This window comes from Apodemus sylvaticus, chromosome 16 (genome assembly GCF_947179515.1).
Source record: "Apodemus sylvaticus chromosome 16, mApoSyl1.1, whole genome shotgun sequence".
NCBI lineage: Eukaryota > Metazoa > Chordata > Mammalia > Rodentia > Muridae > Apodemus > Apodemus sylvaticus.
Genome location: NC_067487.1, coordinates 9,819,792 through 9,844,664, shown reverse-complemented (window position 1 = coordinate 9,844,664; position 24,873 = coordinate 9,819,792). Strand labels below are relative to the sequence as shown.

Below are 24,873 nucleotides of genomic sequence, written 5' to 3'. Positions count from 1 at the left end.
AAAACTAGCTATGCTCAGAAATGCTAGGTCCTTGTGGTTTCTGACAGTGCCCTCTGCTGCAGCATTTAGGAGGAAAGACCAATCATGACACTTGCCAATCAAATACAGGTACACTTACTCTCCTTGACTCTACGTTTTCTCAGTCGAGGAAGATGTTCTGCATCCCTGAATAAACACTCCCTGGAAAAGAAGAATTCAATTAGGACTCTGTACAGTCTTCACTCTGAAACAGCTTCCCTTTGAATCATTATGCATCAGGGGAATATGAAGTCTTTTTGGTAACGGAGTTTGTGACTTTGACTCAAGTATGAACTGCACAGGAATAGAAGTTCCCGAGTGGAGATGGGAATTCTCAATACTGCATGTGTCCAGTATAACTTCTTTAATACACTGACCTCATTTCACAGAAATATGAACCAATTTGTGATGCCTTTGTATTCAAGGAGAAAACATCTCAGTATTCTGTTTAAAAGTGACAGAAGTTCAAGACAAATAACAATGCTGTTCAAATATTGTCAAATATGAACGATGACAGGATCAGCGGAGAGACAGGAAAATCAATAAGGAACATTAAACCAAACCCAGGGAAATCCTATAGTGCACAATGGATCGAGGGTCGGTTCACACACCACTGTGATCCAGGAGCTCTGCCCCTCCCCTTGGGAGACATACAGAGGAGAAAAGCAAGTGCTCAGAAAACGCCTGCTGGTGACTAGATTTGATTTCCCATTCTTCTGTCCTAAGCAACTAGGATGGTTTCAATAGAATCGTAGAGAGATGAGGCTCACTCCTACATTAACTTCCTGCTTCCACTTTTTTTAAATAAAATATCATGAAAACATGAATTTTCCATCTGAGAATATGATTCTATAAGCAGATCTGAGTTTTAAGATCACAATGTTTCAGGAGAGACAACATGGAAACGTGATTACTATGAAAGGCTCAGCTCACAGGCTAACATCGTGTGCCGTGACCAAGGATTTTAAAAGAACCCAAATTCCCTGTGCATGCCCATTTGCACCAGCTCACAGTTGGGCGGTAATCCAGGTAGTGCACAAACCTCTTCTGTTCCCGGAAGTCCTTCCAACTGACTTGTGGGAAATGTAGTCCTAGCCGCAGTGACGTCATCAGAAAGGCCTGTCGGCTTCAAACTTCCTTATTGTTTCTTCAAACTTCGCTTCTCCTCAAATTTATGCAGTTGTCCTGTTGAGCACTGTATTTGGATCTCTGACATGGAGGTTTGTGCAGGGAACAGCGCCATCTTGCAGATCTGAGGGACTGTGCAGGGTGGCGGGTAGGGCGCGGACAGTGCTGACTGGGCTTCTGAGATGGGAGAAGCTTCTGACTTGCAGGTGCTGTGCTAACCTAGGCTGGGCCACTGCCCCTGGGCACAGGCTTGAAGGGAAGAAGGTTGGAAACAACAGGATGGCAAGGGCAGGCTGGGTCTGCTGACTCCTGTGCCTGAGATGCTGACGGGAACTCACTCATCTTTACTGGGGAAATGTGCTCTGCCTAGCTGACCCTGGGCTCACGGGCTGTAGTCGGATTCTCAGGACATACAGAACACTGGGACATTTAATGCCCCCTATACTTCATGTCCTGGAGTCTACTCCTGGTTTGAGCTCAAACAGCTTCCTAAAGTTCCAGAGACAGAGAGTCCTGTGAGGGTGTTTGTTGTATGGGATGTTAGTTAATTTTCCTTTGAAATGAATTGTTAAACCCATGGATGCCTCGGTTTGTTTTGAATGGGAATTTCTAATAGACATCTCTGTGCCTTGAATCATCACAATACATGACTACATAGTCAGAGAATAATATTGTAATTGGTATTAACCTGTGTTTGCACAATCCAGATAATTACGGATTTTGCACATCAAATTAAAAAATCGCTAGACAGTGGGACCGGAGAGATGGCTTAGCGGTTAAGAGCACTGGCTGCTCTTCCGAAGGTCCTGAGTTCAAATCCCAGCAACCACATGGTGGCTCACAACCATTCATAATGAGATCTGATGCCCTCCTCTGGGGTGTCTGAAGACAGCTACAGTGTACTTACATATAATAAATAAGTAAATCTTTTTTAAAAAATTGCTAGACAGTAATACCTCAACATTTCTGACTTGAGTATGTGTTCTGTCCAAAATTTGGACTCCATTTCAGTTGTGAGAGATAACTTGGTGTGAGGAAAGATTTCCGGGTGGGGCTGGAGTGTCTGAAAGGGAAGGGGGAAATGACTGCTATCTGCCAGGCTCTGTACATTGTACTATGATCTCTTCTCACATGAATTTCTTCTGTCTGTTTACATTGTCAGCAGTGTCTGAACTGTCTTAAATTTACTCTGTCCCTCAACACGACACTCAGGTTTACTGATGCACCCTTAATTCTTAGAAAGAATCCCTCAAGTTTTTCAACTGTGTTTGAAAGGCTGTAAGATAACTTTGGAAAGCTGTGGTACACTTGGGGGGGGGGGTCTTATGATTTTCACATAGGTTCCTGTCTGTGCACAGTTCTCCTCTTGAAGGGTTAAAAGAATAGTTTAGTCCAGAGTCATTTGAGTGGCCATGATCTGAGAACACAGATTTAGTTTAATCCAAATTCTGTGCACAAACTCGGAAGCAGTTTCATGGTTTTACAGAACAAAGAATGTCATTAGCCAAGGGAAGTTTAAAATATATTGATGTGCGTGATAGAGATAATGTTGAGATTTTAGATTTTGGACTGATAGATTCTGCCATGTTCTGCCAAGTCAGGGGGTTCTGAGAGGTTTTTATCTTTTGTCACAAGCTTTGTGGTCCACTACACAGTGAGGCAAGGACTGTCCTGAAGGGAAAACCAGCCCAAGGTAAGACAGCTACCCCTGAACCTGCAAAATTCTAGACTCTGCCCCTCAGAGAACTTCCGCATGGGCCATCAGTCTCTGCACACAAGGCCATCAGACTCCTTCCCAGAGTGCTTCGTTCACAGTCAGACACAAGGGGTTTTTGTTTGTTTTGCTTTTTCAGGATTTCTCCTCCACAGCCCCTCCCCCATCTCAGGAGATCTTGCTCATACTGTCTCTCTTCAGTCCAAGCGTCAGTGAGCTGGAGCCTGGCTTATGGCTTTCAGGTCTGCTCTCAGGAAGCCTGGGCTTCAGACCACCTTGTCCTGTCTACTGGGATTTTCAATGAGTTTGCAACCATATCTAGAATAATTAGACATTTCCTAGTTAATGTTACTAATCTGTGGGGAAAATATAACAGTTTATAAATTGGGAATCATGTGCTGCCTTGTACATCAAAACACACTCCTTACAATGTAGTAAGGGCATAGAAGCATAATCACATATAATTTATATTTGTATATATTTAAAATTAAATAGCCTAATGATTGAAGATTGAGATTTTAGATTGAACAGTGAACTTAAGTGTATTCTATGACTCATTTCTGTCATCTCTGTGTTTTGAGAAGTCAGGAATCCTGGAATTCAAAGTCATCCTCTCCTTTATAGCCAACTCAAGGCGAGCCTAGTCTATATAAGACCCTGTATTTCAATAAGATTCTTAAAACGTAGTTATTTGGGTGTTGTAATAGCTTCTGCATGTTCCTTTCACTTCTGAGCACCAGGGACCGGACAGAAATTCATCCAGTTGACCTCTTCTAATTATAAAGATGTTACAAATGTGCTTTAAGAAGTTCTATAGGATGTGTTTGAAATCTTAAATCCACATTTCCACCAGCATCCTTTTGTTAATGAACAGTGTTAGGGATTCGAAACTTGATTCCATTTGCCTTGTGGGGGAAGAGTCTCCTCTTTGCCTGGCTTGACCATTCCTCTGTATTTGCAGGGACTATTAGTTATCTAAGGGCTGAGATTCTTCTGTTGTTTCCTGTCAAGACCTCGTGGGGCTTTCTTCTAATTTTACCTGAATTTTTCCTGAACAACTTGGTACTCTGCAAATGGAAAATGACACCCACATCTACCACTGTCCTTCACAGGTGGTATCCCCACCATCCAGGCAGTAAACTGTCAAGGGGGGATTCCTTCCTCTCCCTCAGGGAGGAGTCCAGTCTCCTGTGCTGTGCAGTCCTGCCCTTTTCCTCACAGGCTCTTTTCATTTCATCCTAATGTTACTGTGAGTGACGGTGTGAATGAAGGACTTACTGATTCTAACAGATGCAGGCAGTAACCTTGTCATGTTAGACATGACAAGGAAAACTTTGAAGGATCCTGTGTTGAGTGATGTCATTCAGTTCCTGATGATGGTTGTATAGATGTCAGAGGTCATGAAATGAATACACATACCTTATTTTACTGATTTGTTTTTTGTTTTTTTTTTTGAGACAAAGTTTCTCTGTGTAGCCCTGGCTGTCCTGGAACTCACTCTGTAGACCAGGCCAGTCTGGAACTCAGAAATCCACCTGCCTCTGCCTCCCAAGGGCTGAGATTAAAGGTGTGCGCCACCACTGCCCGGCTATTTTACTGATTTTTTGATGAGCATCAAAACAAGAAATGAATAAGCCTGAGGTGCACAGGTTGCTATCAATTTCTGCTTTTGAATTAAAATATTTCAGTCAGTAAGTCTGTTGTGCCAGGCAAATGTTAGTGATCCCCAAAACACACAGGAGCCAATCTGATGCAACTCACAGCAGGGTCTTTATTCTACTCCAACTAGCTCAGGCCCCCACAACGTACCACCATCATAGGATGGTTTTGGTGGAGGGGGATCCCTGAATGTCTATGGGGCAAGGCTTTATAGTAAGCAGCAAGCAGGGAATATGTGTGCAAGCATCTAATTGGAAAGCTACTCTGGCTTTTACATAATTGGCTGGTGCTGGGAGCACTAAACTTAACTTCTGCCCTCTGCATTGGTGGTCGTTAGGCAGGAGGTGGGCTTGTAACCTTGGGTGCAGGTTTATTGGGGGGCATAACCTGGAGGCACTGGTCTGGTCAAGGTTGTAACCTGGAAACTCTGGTCTCCTTGGGGATTAGCCTAGAGAATGGAGCTAGGCTCAGGTTTTGCTGGGGGGGGAATCTTGGAAACTAATGCTAGGTACCAGCCTGTGAGTTTCCCTGAGTTCAAACTTAGGTTACGTTCTCTAAAATGGAGACTGAACTTAAAAGAGTTGGCATCTCAAGTCCAAAGACACTTTTCTTTCTTCTTGTTTCTCTCTTTCTTCCTTCTACCTCCCTCCCTCCTTCCCTCCCTCCCTCTGTCCCTTCCTTCCTTCCTTCCTTCCTTCCTTCCTTCAACCCTCCAGTCCCTTTTTAGCCCTTTTCTCATGAAAGCATATTGGAATACATTGAAGAATTTTCTGCTCCTATTGAGATGACCATGTGATTTTTGTTCATAATATTCTGTCATTTATTGCATTTATTGATTTTCATATTATGAACCATCCCTTCATTTAATGGATAAAGCCAATTTGTCATGGTCGATAATGTTTTTCACATGTATTTGTATTTTCTTTCCAAGTTTTTTTCCAAGTATTTTTTTTTGAGCATGTTGAATCTGACTACCTTATGAATATTGGCTACTAGTGTTCTTTTGTTGTAGTTTGTGTTGAGTCTCTGTCTGATTTTGTTATTAGAGTGATAGTAGCTTCTTAGAAATAGTTTCTAGGTGGGCCTTCTGTTCATATATTTATTTAATGGTTGAAGAAGGATTAATTGTAGAATTTGAAATGCCTCAGAGAATTGTTGTGAATCCATCTGGGCATAGATTTTTTTTTAAAGCTGGTAAAGTATATATTTTAATTTCAATCTCCCCATTTGATTTAAGCCCATTTAGGGTGTTAATTTCTTCCCCTTTAATTTTATTTATTTATATGTAAAACATACACAAGAATGAAAATACAATCTCAAGAAGACTAATCCTTTGAGACCTGATGAAACCAATCCTATGGGTGAAGATTATAGTTCTAATTACCTACGTGAAACTATGAGAAAGAATGCAGAGGAATGATTGAATGATACAATGAAGAAACTTTGGATAAACAAGAACAATTGTTATCCAAATCCTTTCCATGGCAAAGAATAAAAGGAAAGAAAAAACAAAGAAACAAAAAAATGAAATAAAACAAACAAAACAACTAGAAGGGAGATAATTGAATATAGGTCAAATAAAAAGAGTCAAATGATCAACAAATTCACAGAAGGTTCAATAAAAAGGTAAAGAGATTGAGGGACACTTGACCTAGTTCACCAAGAGAAACAGAACACAAATGATCAGGGTCAGAAATGAATGTGGATATGTTACAACGATACCAAAAAAACTCAATCATAAGGAAACATTTAAAAAACTTGTCCTCTTTGGAAAATTTAAAAATTATCACTTAGACCTCCTTCTTACAACATAAAGATGAGTTTGTTTCTTGGTCCATTCCCCTGGACTGTGTCTTTTGAATGGAGAACAGAGGGCATCAGTTGGTCTGGTATGTGAGTGTTAATTGTCAGTATGTTCCTCATTTTCAGTGTTGTTTGTGCTCCCTTTGTGTTTTAATAATTTTGGCTTCTGATTCCTTTCTAGACTCTCTTGGCTGTGCTCACCCCTCTCTGCAGGCTAAAATGTTGTTCTCTGTATTTTCCATAGGTTTGATTTATAGAATATAATTCTTGTGATGCTCTTTATATTGTGGATAGTTTTTCTTTTTCCTTCAGCTACTATAGATAGTTGTAAATAGTAGCTACTGGAAATAGTAGCTTAGGTTGGATGTCATAGCTTCTTAGGCACATGGAATGCATTTCTTCCAGTTCTTTTTGCCTTCAAAGATCTATTTAGAAATCAGCTGTTATCCTAATAATGTGTTTTTTTCATTTGCAGAATTCATTACTCCATGTGTATTTCATTTTCTGATCTTCTCCAATTAGTGTTGTGTGTGTGTGTGTGTGTGTGTGTGTGTACGTGTGTGTGTTATGGGTGTATGTATTATGGGTGTGTCTTTCCTTGGTTTATGGAAGATTCTTTTACAGCATTCTAGAAGATCATATCTATGCCATTGCCTGGGGATTTTCTCCTTCATCTATTTCTGTAATTTGAAGATGCAGTCTTTTCACAGTGTCTAACATTTCCTATATGTTTTCTTTCCACAGATTTTTTTCTTATTTTATTTCATATTCTTGGCTTATTTTGTCTAGATCATCTACCTTATCTGTAAGTCCTTATATGCTGTCTTTTGCTGATTAATTCAATTCTTAAGTTTTTCTTTTAAGTTTCCATTTTGGATTATTGGGCTTTTGAATTCTGTCTTCATTGCTGCTAGAGACCGCTTTAGTGTTTCTTTTCATTGAATTCCAGTTTCAAAGCCTGCATTATTTTGTCATTTCCATTATTCTGATGTTTTTGGTTTCTTAGGCATCACAGAAGCATTTATTCTTGCTCCCTAAGCTCATTATCTTCAATGGCACTGAGATGCTTCTTCATACCTTTTAAGAACATTTTGTAGTGTTTGATGAAGTTTTATGACTGTACCTCTAAAGTCTGTGTCCTAGTGTTCATCTAAGTAATGTGTAATGGCAAATGTTTCTGTCTTGTAGAATATTGAGGAGAAATACCAGCAAGATCTTTTATATTGTTTATTTCTTCTACAAGAACTGGTCATAATGTTTTTAGGAGAAAATGCAGGCTTGCCCTAGCAGTAAGCCCATCTGCAGCAAAATTAAATGTTGTTTTATTAGGTTTGTGGTCTGACTTCACAATGGCTTCCTTTATTCTTTTCAGTTATAAAATAGCTCCATATTCTTTTAACTTAAACATATTGTTTTTCTTTATATTCTCTTTTTATTTGATTTTGAGTTCATTTTAATGTGGTTGGAAGTGAACTTCTTTAAATAAAAGAAGTTTAACTAAACCATAAAGAAAATAGTCAGGGAATCGTGGTACACATGATTAATTTGTGACCCTATTCAGTAATGATACAAGAGTCAATCTGGTCAGCTGTGACAACATGGCTGATCTCAGGTTTGTGAGCATGAACAAAGAGAAGAAAGTTATGAGAACGTTGGGATCAACAGATGAGACTGCATATCAGTGCACACAGAGAGGGGCACAGAAGTATGGGATGAGGGGTGTGTGAAGGAAGGAGCCTGGCCTGGACCTGGAAGGGCTAGTGTCCGTCTATGTTACATGTACTTGCAAATATTTCTATCTTCTGTCGGGTGAGGGGAATGAGGAAGATGCTGCTGTGTAGGAGCCCCCGCATGTCTGCAGTCTCTCCTTCCTTGTGTTGTCTGCTTAGGCAGACAGAATTGCTTGGGTAACAGGCTGTCACACAAAACATTGCTCTGTGGGGTATAACAAACGAGGAAGGCTGAGGAAGGCCAGCTGTATTCACATAGGATTCCTGTCTTTACAAGCAAGACTGTATCACATGAGACAAGAAATTATTGTTCCAGGCATAAAAGACAAGTCCCGGGTGCTGTGTGATCAAGATTTTGTGCTCTCAGAGTGACTCACCTGTATCAGCAGCACTGCTGGCCAAGATTACCTCAATGAATCCACTCTGCTTGGTGCTGTGAGATTACAGGTGACTTTGCCAGTCTTCTTACTCTTTCTAGAGAGAAATGTCTGAAGACTTAACCTGTCTCAACTTTAGAAAACAATTTGGCGGGGTCACCTGGGAGGCCGGCTGGGAGGACTCAGTGTGCTCTGGTGAGTCCAGCAGGCCACGGTGGGAGCCTTCAGGTGTCTGTTTAGGGATCTGAACAGCCTGGGCCACAGCACTCATTCTCCAGGAAGTGCAAGAGGCCTGGTGTGCACCCAGAGGCAGACTGGGAGTGCACAACTTGCTCCAGTGGCACGGAGCTTAGGTTCCAGTCCTGAGGCCTCTGGCGGGAGCCTTCAAATCTCCACTTCGGGATCCAGAACATCTGGGGCTGCAACGCCACATCTCCAGGTCCTGCAAGAGGCCAGAGGGGCACCTAGGAGGCTGGCTGGGAGGAGTCAGAGTGCTCTGGTGAGTCCAGCAGGCCCCTGTGGGAGCCTTCAGGTGCCTGCTTCATGATCTGAACAGCCTGTGCCACAGCACCCTGTCTCCAGGCACTGTAGGAGGTCAGCTGTGCACCAGAAGCCAACTGGGAAGAGGCAGCTTGCACTGATGAGTCCAGCATTGACAACACCAACTAACACCAGTGAGAACTAGATGGCAAAAGGCAAATGCAGGAATGTCACTAACAAATCAAGGCAATATGGCACCATCTGAACCCAATTCTCCTTTAACAGCATGTCCTAGATACCCCATCACACCAGACAAACAAGATTTGGATTTAAAATCACTGGTCATGATGCTGGTAGAGGAACACATGAAGGACATACTTAAAGAAATTCAGGAGAAAATGGATCAAAAGTGAGAAGCCCTTACAAGGGAAACACAAAAATCATTGAAAGAAATTCAGGAAAATACAAAAGCCAATATGGAGGAAACACAAAATCACTTAAAGAAATACAGGAGAACTTTGGTCAACAGGCTGAGTTCATGAAAGAGGAAACACAAAAATCTCTTAAAGAATTATAGGAAAGCACAAACAAGCAAGTGAAGGAGCTAAGCAAAACCATCCAGGATCTAAAATCAGAAGTAGAAACAACTAAGAAAGCACAAAGGGAGACAATTTTGGAGATAGAAAGCCTTGGGAAGAAATCAGTGGACATAGATGCAAATATCAACAACAGAATACAAGAGATAGAAAAAAGAATCTCAGATGCTGAAGATACCATAGAAACCATGGACTCAACAGTTAAAGAAAATGCAAAATGCAAAAAGCTTGTAACCCAAAACATCCAGGAAATCCAGGACACAATGAGAAGACCAAACCTAAGGATTATAGGCATAGATGAGAGTGAAGATTTACAACTTAAAGGGCCAGCAAATATCTTCAATAAAATTATGGAAGCAAACTTCCCTAACCTAAAGAGAGAGGTGCCCATGAATATACAAGAAGCCTACAGAACTCCAAACAGACTGGACCAGAACAGAAATACCTCCCGTCACATAATAATCAAAACCCCAAATGTACTAAACAAAGAAAGAATATTAAAGGCAGTAAGAGAAAAAGGCCAAGTTACATATAAAGGAAGACCTATCAGAATCACACCAGACTTCTCACCTGAGACTATGAAAGCTAGAAGATCCTGGGCAGATCTCATGCAGACTCTAAGAGAACACAAATGCCAGCCAAAACTACTATACCCAGCAAAACTCTCAATCACCATAGATGGAGAAATTAGATATTCCATGACAAAACCAAGTTTACCCAATATATATCCACAAACCCAGCCCTACAAAGGATAATAGAAGGAAAACAGCAATACAGGGAGGGAAATTTCACCCTGGAAAAAGCAAGATAGTAACCTTCTTTCATGAAACCCAAAAGAAGTTAACCAATCAAATTGAAAAAATAATATCAAAAATGACAGGAAGTAATAAGCACTATTGCTTAATATCTCTTAACATCAATGGAATCAATGCCCCAATAAAAAGACATAGACTAACAGACTGGATACGTAAACAGGACCCTACATTTTGCTGCATACAGGAAACACACCTCAGGGTCAAAGACAAACACTACCTTAGAGTAAAAGGCTGTAAGACAATTTTACAAACAAATGGTCTCAGGAAACAAGCTGGAGTAGACATTCTAATATAAGATAAAATTGACTTTCAACCCAAAGTCATCAAAAGAGACTCTGAGAGACACTTCTTGCTGGTCAAAGGAAAAATACAAGAAGAACTCTCAATCCTGAACATCTATGCTCCAAATGCAAGGGCACCCTCATTCATAAAAGAAACTTTATTAAAGCTGAAAGCACACATTGCACCTAACACAATAATTATGGGTGACTTCAACACTGCACTTTCCTCAATGGACCGATCAGGAAAACAGAAACTGAACAGGGACACAGTGAAACTAATTGAAGCTTTGGACCAATTAGATTTAACAGATATATATAGAACATCCTATCCTAAAGCAAAAGAATATACCTTTTTCTTAGCACCTCATGGTACCTTCTCCAAAATCGACCATATAATTGGTCACAAGACAGACCTCAACAAATATAAGATCGAACTAATCCCATGCCTACTATCAGATCACTATGGAGTAAAAGTGGTCTTCAATAGCAACAAAAACAACAGAAAACCCACATACACGTGGAAACTGAACAATATTCTACTCAATAATACCTTGGTGAAGGAAGAAATAAAGAAAGAAATTAAAGGCTTTTTAGAACTTAATGAAAATGAAGACACAACATACCCAAATCTATGGGACACAATGAAAGCAGTGCTAAGAGGAAAACTCATAGCCCTGAGTGCCTCCAAAAAGAAAATGGAAATAGCATATACTAACAGCTTAATGACACACCTGAAAGCCCTGGAACAAAAAGAAGCTATTTCACCCAGGAGGAGTAGAAGGCAGGAAATCATCAAATTCGAGGCCGAAATCAATCAAGAAGAAACAAAGAGAACCATACAAAGGATCAACAAAACCAGGAGCTGGTTCTTTGAGAAAATCAACAAGATAGATAAACCCTTAGCCAGACTAACCAAAGGACACAAAGAAAGTATCCAGATTAACAAACTTAGAAATGAAAAGGGAGATATAACAACAGAAACTGAGTAAATTCAAAAAATCATTAGATCCTACTACAAAAGCCTATACTCAACACAACTGGAGAATCTGGAGGAAATGGACAGTTTCCTAGACAGATATCCAACACCAGAACAAAATCAGGATCAAATAGATCATCTAAACAGTCCCATAACACCTGAAGAAATAAAAAGGATCATAGAAAGTCTCCCAACAAAATAAAGCACAGGACCAGATGGCTTCAGTGCAGAATGTCTATCAGACCTTCATAGAAGACCTAACACCAATACTCTTCAAACTATCCCACAAAATAGAAACAGAAGGAACTCTACCCAACTCGTTCTATGAAGCCACAATTATGCTGATACCAAAACCACACAAAGATCCAACAAAGAAAGAGAACTTCAGGCCAATTTCTCTTATGAATATTGATGCAAAAATACTTAATAAAATTCTTGCCAACCGAATCCAAGAACACATCAAAACAATCATCCACCATGATCAAGTAGGCTTCATCCCAGGGATGCAGGGTTGGTTCAATATAAGGAAATCCATCAATGCTATCCACTACATAAACAAACTCAAAGAAAAAAACCATATGATCATCTCATTAGATGCAGAAAAAGCATTTGACAAAATTCAGCATCCTTTCATGCTAAAAGTCTTGGAAAGAACGGGAATTCAAGGCCCATACCTAAACATCGTTAAAACAATATACAGCAAGCTGGTAGCCAACATCAAACTAAAGGGAGAGAAACTTGAAGCAATCCCACTAAAATCAGGGAATAAACAAGGCTCTCTCCATATCTTTTCAATATAGTACTTGAAGTTCTAGCTAGAGCAATTAGACAACATAAGGAGGTCAAGGGGATAGAATTTGGAAAGGAAGAAGTCAAATTATCACTATTTGCAGATGACATGATAGTCTACTTAAGTGACCCAAAAACCTCCACCAGAGAACTCCTACAGCTGATAAACAACTTCAGCAAAGTGGCTGGTTATAAAAATCAACTCAAGCAAATCAGTTGCCTTCCTATACTCAAAGGATAAGCAGGCTGAGAAAGAAGTTAGGGAAATGACACCCTTCACAATAGCTACAAACAATATAAAGTATCTTGGTGTGACTCTAACCAAACAAGTGAAAGATCTGTATGACAAGAACTTCAGGTCTCTGAAGAAGGAAATCAAAGAAGACCTCAGAAAATGGAAAAATCTGCCATGCTCGTGGATCGGCAGGATTAATATAGTTAAAATGGCCATCTTGCCAAAAGCGATCTACAGATACAATGCAATCCCCATCAAAATCCCAACTCAGTTCTTCTCAGAGTTAGAAAGAGCAATTCTCAAATTCATCTGGAATAACAAAAAACCCAGGAGAGCTAAAACTATTCTCAAAAACAAAAGAATTCTGTGGGAATCAGTATCCCTGACTTCAAACAATACTACAGAGCAATAGTGTTAAAAACTGCATGGTATTGGCACAGTGACAGACAAGTGGACCAATGGAATAGAATTGAAGATCCAGAAATGAATCCACATATCTATGGTCACTTGATCTTCGACAAAGGAGCCGAAAACATCCAGTAGAAAAAAGATAGCCTTTTCAACAAATGGTGCTGGTTCAATTGGAGGTCAGCATGAAGAAGAATTCGAATTGATCCATTCTTATCTCCATGTACTAAACTTCACTCCAAGTGGATCAAGGACCTCCATGTAAAACCAGACACACTGAAACTAATAGAAAAGAAACTGGGGAAGACCCTTGAGGACATGCGCACAGGGGAAAAGTTCCTGAACAGATCACCAGTAGCTTATGCTCTAAGATCAAGAATTGACAAATGGGACCTCATAAAATTACAAAGTTTCTGTAAGGCAAAGGACACTGTTAAAAGGACAAAACGGCAACCATCAAATTGGGAAAGGATATTCACCAAACCTACATCTGATAGAGGGCTAATATTCAATATATACAAAGAACTCAAGAAGTTAGACCCCAGGGAACCAAATAACCCTATTAAAAATGGGGTATAGATCTAAACAAAGAATTTTCACCTGAAGAAATTTGGATGGCCGAGAGGCATCTTAAGAAGTGCTCAACATCATTAGTCATTAGGGAAATGCAGATCAATACAACCCTGAGCTTTCACCTTACACCAGTCAGAATGGCTAAGGTCAAAAACTCAGGAGACAGCAGGTGTTGGCGAGGATGTGGAGAAAGAGGAACACCCCTCCACTGCTGGTGGGGCTGTAAGATGGTACAACCACTTTGGAAATCAGTCTGGCGGTTCCTCAGAAAACTGGACATGACACTTCCAGAGGACCCTGCTATACCTCTCCTGGGCATATACCCAAAGGATTCCCCGCCATGCAATAAAGGCACATGCTCCATTATGTTCATAGCAGCCTTATTTATAATAGCCAGAAGCTGGAAAGAACTCAGATGTCACTCAAAGGAGGAATGGATACAGAAAATGTGGTATATTTACACAATGGAATACTACTCAGCAATTAGAAACAATGAATTCACAAAATTTTTAGGCAAATGGTTTGATCTGGAAAATATCATCCTAAGTGAGGTAACCCAATCACAAAAGAATACACATGGAATGCAATCTCTGATAAGTGGATATTAATTAGCCCAGAAGCCCTGAATACCCAAGGCACAAATCGCATAACAAATGACTCCCATGAAGAAGTATGGAGAGGGTCCTATTCCTGGAAAGGATTGATCTAGCATTGGAGGGGAATATAAGGGCAGAGAAAAAGGAGAGAGGTGATTGGAGAATGGATGGAGAGAAGAAGGTTTATGGGACATATGGGGAGGGGGAATCCGGGAAAGGGGAAATCATTTGGAATGTAAACAAAGAATATAGAAAATAAAAATATTGAAAAGAAAACAATTTGGCAAAGGAGAAGCTTTTGGAGAGAAAAGTGGACTTGGTGCCTCATTCCCCAGTCCCTCATTCTTTTTTTTTTTTCTTTTTTTTTTTTATTCGATATATTCTACATTTCAAGTGGTTTTCCCATTCCTGGATCCCTCCTCCCCGAAAGTCACATAAGCCCTCTTCCCAATCCACCCTGCCCCTCTTCTCTGTCCTGGTATTCCCGACACTGCTGTACCGAGCCTTTCCAGGACCAGGGGCCACTCCTTCCTTCTTCTTGGGCATCATTTGATATGTGGATTGTGTCTTGGGTATTCCAAGCTTCTAGGCTAATATCCATTTATCAGTGAGTGCATACCATGAGTGTTCTTTGGAGACTGGGTTACCTCATTTAGGATGATGTTCTCCAGTTCCATCCATTTGTCTAAGAATTTCATGAATTCATTGTTTTTAATAGCTGAATAGTTCTCCGTTGTGTAAATATACCATATTTTCTGTATCCATTCCTCTGTTGAGGGACATCTGGGTTCTTTCCAGCTTCTGGCTACTACAAATCGGACTGCTATGAACATAGTGGAGCATGTGTCCTTATTACATCCAGCCCCTCATTCTGCCCGTGTAAATAGTGGCAGCCTTTGTTCCCCTCTGTTTTTATACTCCTTACTTTGCCATGACAGTAAGTCTGTCTGTCAGTGTGTGAGCTAACAAATACAATCCTGCCTGTCAAAAATGAGACTTCTGTATTTTTTTGTCTTCTGACTCTTTATGCTACCTCAGAAATCGAATAGTGTCAGAAGTTGAATCTAAAGGATTATAAATCAAGTGAGATAATTTTTAACCCATTGGCTGGTAATCTCAGGAAAAGGAAACCTGGTAGAATATTGATAATGGATATCTTTTTTCATTTTGATGAGATGAAGGAATCTTAGGTACTGACGTTGTACTGAACCCAAGGGAATAAAGACCTCAAATGGCAATGGGTGGACCAGGACTGAAAAAAAAAAAAAAGACATAAGACAAAAGCAATAGCTGGGACAAAGAGCTGGAATAGGTTATGAACTGATGACCCAAAAGCAAGTAAGTTTAATAAGTACAGCAAACAACATAGGGTTAGTAGAAGGAAAATGGCCAAGGTCACGAGAGATATGACTCATACAGTGTAAGCAATGAGAGCACAGGATACCTCGGAACCAGCTGCCTTAGGGCAGAAAACCCCTGTCCCCTAGGCTATAGACCACTGTAACTATAACAATGACTCCTTCACAGCACTGTATCCTGTGTCAGAATTGCCTGGTCAAGTCCACCCACTACTGGATGAAGACAGAGAACTAAAGTTCCCATTGTCCTTTCATGAGGCCTCTGAGACAGCCTTGAGTCTGTATAGGTTCCCCACAGTGATTGAACTTATTGCTAAATTTCCTATTTATACCTTGTTAATATACTTTGATTATATTTGTCTACAAGTTCTTCATGTATTATTCTACCAACTGGGCTGCTCAAACGTAGACCCTTGGTGCCCTGTCATTTGCATCACTCATACATGCTCAGGATGCTGACCTCAGCCCGAGGTGCTCATCAGATCCGCATCTTCATTGTATTTGTCATGGTGATAGTGAATAATGGTTGAGAAGAACCTTCTCCATTGCCATAGCTCCCTACTGTGAGAAATGGGTGCAATGGGTGCTGTATTATAATGCAATCATGAGACTAAATGGATATATTAAGAAAAAACTTACTATATGTATTTTATAGTGCTAGCTAGAGTACTGTGCACCTGAAGTAAAGTATAATTATGTGAGTATAGGAAATATCAATTTATAAAATCCATCTCTAAGATGAGGCTGTGTGCCAGCCTGTGCAGCATTTTTCCTGGTGACCTATGGAGCGTGGCACAGTCTGAGATGCAAGGTGCTACATCTGGGCCAGTGGCCATGGTTTCTATAAACAAGCAGCCTGAGCAAACCATTTATAGGAAGCCTATAAGCAGAACCCCTCCATTACCTCCGAATCAACTCCTTCCTCCAGGTTCCTGGCCTGTTTGAGACCCTGTACAGACTTCCTTCAATAATGAACCATACTATGGAAGTATAAGCCCAATAAACCCCTTTCTCCTCAAATTGATTTTTGGCCATAGTTTTATGGCAAGAATAGAAGCTCCAACCAGGCATCAATGTGTTGTATTTTGGTACCTTTCATGTCTAAGACATTGTCTGATCCTCTAACTGGAGTTATAGACAGTTGTGAGTGGCTATATGGCATCTAGAAATCAAGCCTCTATCCTTTGGAAGAATAGCCAGTGCTCTTAACTGCTGAGCCATCTCTCCAGCCCCAGCACACTGTACTGGAGTTGTCCTTGTTCTCCAGGTTATGGTCCTTAGAAGTATTATACCATAGAAGTTTCTCAGACCTTCTGCCATTCACTTTCCTCATTGAGAAGTCCTTTGTTACCCCCAGCACCACATCAATAGTACTTTAGGGATTTTATTTAGCTATATCAGAAGTGCTTACAGTTCTCCTCTCACTCAGGGCTATCTTTAGATTTATATGCAGAAGCACATGATGTCTCTTGGTTCTTATGTCATTATTCGTGGTTATAATCAGTTTATTGTATAAAGTAATTGGGATTATTTCTATCCAAGTTTAGTTTCCAAATGAATGAGACTCGGCTGATTATGTATTTGGCATTTGCTCAGTTCCTGGGGGATTGCTCCTAACTTATTTTCCTACAGCTAGACTGACTATTTCCCCATCTGTGCTCCCCAAATCTTTGCTATTTGAGTCTTTCCCAAATTATTTCTGGTTCATCCATCTGTCCAGAGTAGAAGCAGGGGAATTTCACTTAGGCACTTGCAATGACCCATCATGTCTAATGGAGAACTTCTGTCCTCCCATCTTCTCCTTCCCTTCCCCTCCCTATTTATCCTTCCCCTTGTCATGCTCCTTACCTTTGACCTCCCGCCTGGTCACCAAAGCCCTGCCTAACTCTATTTTCCCTCATAATTGACTACTACCAGTTTTACTTAACCAGTAGTTTTAAATTGGAGAACAAAGTTTATGCAACTAACACTGGTATATATGGGGATATCTGCTTGCCTTGGGGCAGCCAGATCTTGGGGTACAGAAGTTAGCATTTGAATACATAGAAGCACCAGACCAACCCCCAACCATAATGTGTATTTACTCTTCTTTTTTTCAGGCTACGTTGTCATTCTGGGATGTGGCAATATATTTCTCTGCAGAGGAATGGGAATGCCTGGGTCCTGCTCAGTGGAAAATGTACAGGGATGTGATGTTGGAGAATTACAGCAACCTTGTATTTCTGGGTGAGGATAACTTCCATGATGAATTCTTAAGTAATTGTCAGTATAAAAGTTTCTCCCTGTGTACAGTACCTCATGGGAGCTTGTGCTTCCAACAGGGAGGTTCATAGGGCTACTTTTAAAGAAAATTAGCATTATTCATATAGCTTAGAACTATTTCTTCTTGTGTTCATACCATCCCCTTGAATGTATTGTTTGTATTATAACATAAGTAGTATGCCTTGAAGAGATTGACACACTCTTTGGTTTTAAAAGTTCTCCCTGTAATTGAGAGATATGAAACTTGGAATCCATGAACTCTAAGTTCCTCCTAAGCATTCTGATGTGCCCAACAGAAAACCACATGAGAACTAGTCCTGTACACTCCCCACCCCACCCCCTTTTTTGTATCTTCTCATCCTTGTACACACAATCCTGGAGGGACATTTTATTTCCCAGGGGAATACATTAACAATATTGTTCCCTTTTCCCACAAATAGGTCTTGCTTCCTCTAAGCCATACTTGGTCACATTTCTGGAACAAATACAAGAGTCTTCAGATATGAAGAAACAAGAGGCCATCACTATGTACCCAGGTGTGTCAGAGGAGAGGGTGTTGGAGAACAGAGTATGGAATTTTAAGATACAACATAAAGCCATTGAGACAAAATATTCTTGTATAAATCATCTTTCAAAGATCTAATTTTCTCTCTCTTTCAAAGGAGGACATCATGTAATTTTATGATGTTTTGGGTCCATAAGCTTTCTTGTCTTCTACCATGAGATTAACTTGTGTTTCCCAAGACAGCCTAAGCTCTGTCCTTTCCATGTAATCTTTAACTTGGCTATGTATGTTTTTCATAAAATATGGGTACATGCATTTTTTATAAAGTGATGGTTTTTCTCTAGCCCCAGCTAGCTCCCAAATGAATGAGATAGAGACAATAAGAGTTATTTAATAAGCTTTACAACATAATTCCTGGGCAGTTAATAATTGATTCTAATCCCTAAATTAATCTGACCTCCACCAAGCTAGAATCCCCATGATGGTTACATTTTACTATTGATCTGCTCTCTCGTGAGTCTGAACCTCTCCCTCATAGCTATTTCCCTCTACCCCTCTGTGTAAGTGTTTGTATTTATGTGTGTGTGTGTGTGTGTGTGTGTGTGTGTGTGTGTGTCCAGCTCTCTTTTCTCTTCAGCCCAGCCACTGGCTGATCAGCTTTTATTGACAAGTCAGAGAATAATTGGGACCAATATTTATACAAGTTAGAGATGGGGGATCCTGAGAATAAGCATTACAATGCCATATCTTGTTGGCAACAAGCTATAGGGGCAGACAAATCAGTGTTTGTGTAATGTGAGGATAATCTTTACACAATGTACAAAAACATTATGCCTAAAGATATTCATAAAATTCCTTCCCTTGAATCTTTGCAATTTATTATTTCTTGTTATTATAGAAAGTGTTCTAATGCTGCCAAACTTCCATAACATTCAAAACTAAACTATATACTTCAAGTATGTATATATGTATATTCAGTGTATTACATATAAATACATGCACATATATATGTCTGTATACATATATACATACATGTATATTGTTTATTCATGTTTTATATATTCAAAAAATATAAATATGTATTGTTTATTGAGATGTTTTCCAAGTTACACTATTTTATACTTTGTTTTTAGCTAGTCATAAAATTTTGTATTTGTTTAAGGTGTTGATTTGTATTTATTATAAAGCTATTATGGGTTCTCATGTTGATGTTATGTTTGACTTTAATATTCTTTTGTTTCTATGCTCTATTAGTCATAGCCTTATTTCAGTGGAAGTTTATGTGACTTTCACCTATTCTGTGTTGTAAATTAGGCTTCAGTGTGTACAAATAAATATTAGAATGTAGCTTATCATTTCTATAGACAAATGTAAGTATGAGTTAATGTTTGGTTTTAAAAATAAGCACTGTAAATGTACAGAATATTACTCTGCTTTCATTCATTTCTCAACCCTTTCTCACTAGGGGGAGAAAGCTATGTGTGCAAAGAATGTGGCAAAGTCTTTGAGCACAAAAAAGCATATGAGAATCACTGGAGAATTCATTTGAGTGTGAAGTCCTACAAGTGTGAAGAATGTGGCAAATCCTTCCGTTTCCCATCATTACTTTCCGAACACAAAAGAAATCATACAGGAGAAAAACTCTACAGTTCTGAAGATTGTGGCAAGGACTTCCATTGTCCATCATTACTTTCTCAAAACAAGATAGTTCATACAGGAGAAAAACCTTATAAATGTGAAGACTGTGGCAAGGCCTTCCATTTTCCATCAAGACTTTCTGACCATAAAAAAATTCATACAGGAAAGAAACCACACAAGTGTGAAGTATGTGGCAAGGCCTTTGATTATCCATCAAGACTTTCCAACCATAAGAGAATTCATACAGGAGAGAAACCCTATAAATGTGAAGTATGTGGCAAAGCCTTCCATGATCCATCAAAACTTTCTCAACACAAAATAATTCATACAGGAGAAAAACCCCACAAATGTGAAGTTTGTGGCAAGACCTTCCATTATCCATCCATACTTTCTAAACATAAGATAATTCATACAAAAGAGAATCTCTGCAAGTGTGATATATGTGGCAAGGCCTTCCATTATCCATTATTACTTTCACAACACAAATTAGTTCATACAGGAGAAAAACCCTACAAATGTGAAGAATGTGGTAAGGCCTTCCATTATCCATCAAAACTTTCCAGACATAAGAAAATACACACAGGAGAAAAACCATACAAGTGTGAAGTATGTGGCAAGGACTTTTATTATCCATCAAGACTTTCTAAACACAAGATAGTTCATACAGAAGAGAATCCCTACAAGTGTGACGTATGTGGCAAGGCCTTCGATTATCCATCAAGGCTTTCAAACCATAAAAAAATACATACAGAAGAGAAGCCATACAAGTGTGAAATATGTGGAAATGCCTTCTGTTTTTCATCATCACTTTATAAACACAGGATAATTCACACAGGAGAGAAACCCTACAAGTGTGAAGTATGTGGCAAGGCCTTCAGTTCTCCATCAAGACTTTCCAAACATAAGAAAATTCATACAGGAGAGAAACCCTACAAGTGTGAAGTCTGTGGAAAGGCCTTCCACTTTCCATTCTTACTCTCAGTACACAAGAGAGTTCACACAGGAGAAAAGCCCTACAAGTGTGAAGTATGTGGCAAGGCCTTCCATTGTCCATCAATACTTTCTGTACACAAAAGAATTCATACTGGGGAAAAACCTTACAAGTGTGAAGTATGTGGCCAGGCCTTCAATATTCCATCAAAACTTTCTTATCACAAGAGAATTCATACAAGAGAAAAACCTTACAAATGTGAAGTTTGTAGCAAGGCCTTCCATTATGCATCAAGACTTTCCAAACATAAGAAAATTCATTCAGGAGGGAATCCCTACAATGCTGAAATATGTAACAAGGGGTTCAATTATCGGTCAAGACTTTCCAAACATAAGAAAATTCATTCAGGAGAGAAACCCTACAAGTGTGATGTATGTAGCAGGGCCTTCCATTATCCATCATTACTTTCTAAACACAAGATCATTCATATAGGAGAGACTCTATAATGATGAAGTCTGTGGCAAGGCCTTCCATTCTCCATCAAGACTTTATAAACATAAGAAAATGTATATAAGAGGAAAACTGTACAAGTGTGAAGGATGTGGGAAGGCCTTCCATTATCCATCTTCACTTTCTAAACACAAGATCATTCATACAGGAGAGAATACCAAACACAGTGAAGTATGTGGCTTGGAGAGAGGTTTTGAGAGAAAGGGTGTTTGGGAACAGTAAACAATTAATTTGAAGTCAAATTGTGGGTGAAACCTAGTAGGCTATATTCAGCTACTTTGAGACCCCTTTGTGTTCTGCTCCAGACAGTTCACTGAGCAGTTCTCTCTTGCTCTTCTGAAAAATTCTCTGGATAGCTCATCACTTTCAGTTAAAAACCCAGTCTTTTATTTAAATGTCAAACCAGCCATTGATACAAGTTCATTTTTTATTATCCCATAAAACAGCATCTCATAACTCTATCCCCTTGATTCTTAGGAGACTGGAAGCACATTTTTTTTCAACATTGCAGAAGAATGCAGATATCTGCCACCTCCCATTTAGCACAGACAATAAGCTAGGTGTGTGGAACCTCATTCTGAGATTGCCATTCCTACCAAAACTGGGCCTAGCTTTGCTCTGTTCCAAGTGGACCCTAAACTCGGGAATCTGTCTGTCCTTGTAAGTGGAAACAAAAACCTAAGCTGAGTGGGATCTTAGATTACCATTCTCTAAATCTTTTTATCTCCTTCCTTAGTATCGTCTGTCAAGTTGGCTTTGAGTTGTTCTTTTGTATTCATGAAGCATGTCATATATTTCACTTTATATCCTTATATTTTGCACAGTTAAGAAATTACATGTTTTTGGACTCATATTTCAGAGTTTTTTCCCACAGCCTTAAAGGCTGTACTGATGGCCCCAGTAGTTACCATTTTTCTGAGACATTAGCTACACCTTTGAATCCTTGAACTCATGCTGTTTCCAAGTATGACAGAGTCATTTAATTAACAGAGATGACATTTCTTGAAGGAGGAACATGAAAATATGTACATTATTATACAAACAAGCCTTGTGCCTACAGCAGCCAGTGACACTCATACAGCCACATGCTGTCCCTATTCCAGGAGTGGGAACCATGTTACCCCAACCACAGCCACTTGTCTTACTTCTGCCCACCTTCTGTCTCCCTCTGACTCCAACTGTATCCCCTTCAGAAAAGAGCAAGCCTTTCAGAGACAATTAGATTTCCTCCAACCCAGTAGGAGGAAAGTAGTACCAAGAACAGGGAAGATATCAGAGATACCCCAATTCTGACTGTCAGGAACCCCACAAAAACCGAAAGTCTACAACCCTAACATATGCTGTGGCCCTAACAAAGACTGCTGTTGGCGCCATAATTCCAGTTCAGTCTCTGTGAACCACCATGAGCCCTGCTTATATGATTCCTTAGGCAGTGCTCTTGCAGTGTCCTCAACCCCTATGGTTCCTAGAATACTTTATCCCTTTCTTCCACAGGATTCCCCAAGCTCCAAGGAAAAAACCTGATGGAGTCTTCCAACCCGTGCTCTCTGACTAATGTTTGGCTGTGTGTTTGTGACTCCATTCTCCACCAGCTTTCACAGAAAGCCACTCTAATAATGAGTGGACTAGGCATGTTGCTATTAGACTACTATGGTGATGAATATGTATGCACCCCACAGACTCATGTGGTTGAATTCTTGTTCCATAAAGAATGGCACTATTAGGAGGTGTAGGATTTTGGTGTGGGCGTTTCCTTGTAGGATGTGTCATTGTGGGCCTGGGCTTTGAATTCTGTACTCAGGCTATGCCTAGTGGTGAAAAAAGTCTTGTGATTTTAAAAACAAAACTCCTATCCAAATTTACCGATGAGGACTCAGGAGCCAGATATTGTAAAGCCTGCTAGCTCAGAGAATCAGAGAATGCACCTAACTGACCTTACTACACTGACGTCTCAGATGGAAAAAGCTCTTTCTGTCCTTTTCCACCCTGTCTTAAATGCACTTCTCCTCAAAGTCCTGCCTTTCTGTTTACTTGTGTTCACTCCCTGCCAACTTGTTCCTTGCTCTGCCTCTACACCTGTAGTTCAATTTCTTTAGCTCTTGGATTAAAGGTGTGTGTTAGGGCTGAGCCACACTATAACAAGGGTTTTCCAGTTCACAATCTTGGGTTTCTTAATGTGATCAAATATCTTGCAACATTTCCACTTCTTGTCTAAATAAAAGACTTTCTCTAACATCAATGAACTTCACAGGATATAGTAAGAATTACATTCACAATGACAAGTCCACTTGTATTTGGTAACCTTGGAGAACATAGTATGACTTCTATCTCAGTGATTGCAATATTCTGTACCTTCATAACATTTATCATAACATGCATTTATCAACCTAAAAACATTTTTAGATCTTAAAACATTTTCTTAAATTCTAAACAACTTAAGCTTAACTGCAGGACTATATCTACTCCTAAGCCCCATTAGAGACCTGAGAAAGGTAAATATTTCCTGAACGAACAGGAAGTGCATAGCAAGCAGCTTCCAAACTGTAGATGTTAGGGACATCTGGCAACTTGCCAGCCTCCAAAGATTCCTCTGTAACATTGAATCATTTATCTCATTGATCTGTTGGCCCAGGATATCCTACAGATTTTTCTCTGATGCAGGGTATATGAAGGAGTTCTCTACCTTATCCTGGGAGAGTTTGGAAGTCAACTTATTTTGTGTCCTGCTTGTCTACAGCTTACAATCAGCAGTTGAGGTAAACTAGTTTCTTACCAGTGGCAGCTTGCCTCGTTTGCAGCAAAATCCATAAGGAGTTTTTTGATGTTCATCATCTTCTTCTTCAAAGTAATATGGGGGTGCTGCCATGAGCTGACATTTCTCATTGTCAAAAATTAATAAAACATCTTTTAATGCCATACTTTACAGATTTCTAATGTTTCTGAAGAACTTCTAATAGTCTCAGTCTATTTGAATAAGCAAATGTTGCTTATCTCTAGCTATTTGCTATCTCATTAACATAGAAAATGTCTTTGTTTAACTAATCTAGTGCCTAACAGTTCCACATGTTTGATTGATTTGATAGGACTGAGTTATCCAGAGCAGGCTGACTCCTTGGCAGGCTGCAAACTGGCAGTTTGTGATACTAGGGTTAAGTTTTTGTTTTCCAGATTAGAACTCGGATCCCAGAACCTGTGATCAGCCAACCATAACAGCGGGCAGCCAAATCTGAGGACACCTTGTCATCTAGCCTGAAGTAAAAATAGGTACCTAGAATGATTAAGCAAACCCCATGGGAAGTCTCCAAAGCCTAACCAATTGTAGATTCAGTCACACCTGTAGAGATAGAGCTAACCAATCAAGGTTAAAGGGAATTCCTCTAACTGACAATAAAAGCTGGGCCTCTAAGTCTAACCAGGGGTCTCCATTCCCAAATGCAGAGACCCCTGCATGCAGGAAATTCTTCTGAATAAATGCTCTTTGCTTTTGAATA

The 24,873-nt window shown here is 39.8% G+C and overlaps 1 protein-coding gene across 1 annotated transcript; it reads left to right on the top strand.

Annotated features, from left to right (window-relative positions):
- Positions 1 to 1,132: 1,132 nt before the first annotated feature.
- LOC127666490 (zinc finger protein 728-like) lies at positions 1,133 to 24,873 on the top strand. The gene is given in 8 exon segments (XM_052159330.1): positions 1,133 to 1,238; positions 17,636 to 17,762; positions 18,239 to 18,334; positions 19,769 to 21,105; positions 21,107 to 21,303; positions 21,860 to 22,042; positions 24,044 to 24,138; positions 24,551 to 24,873. Coding segments are annotated over 7 exon segments (2,040 nt in total). The 5' UTR covers positions 1,133 to 1,232; the 3' UTR covers position 24,138; positions 24,551 to 24,873.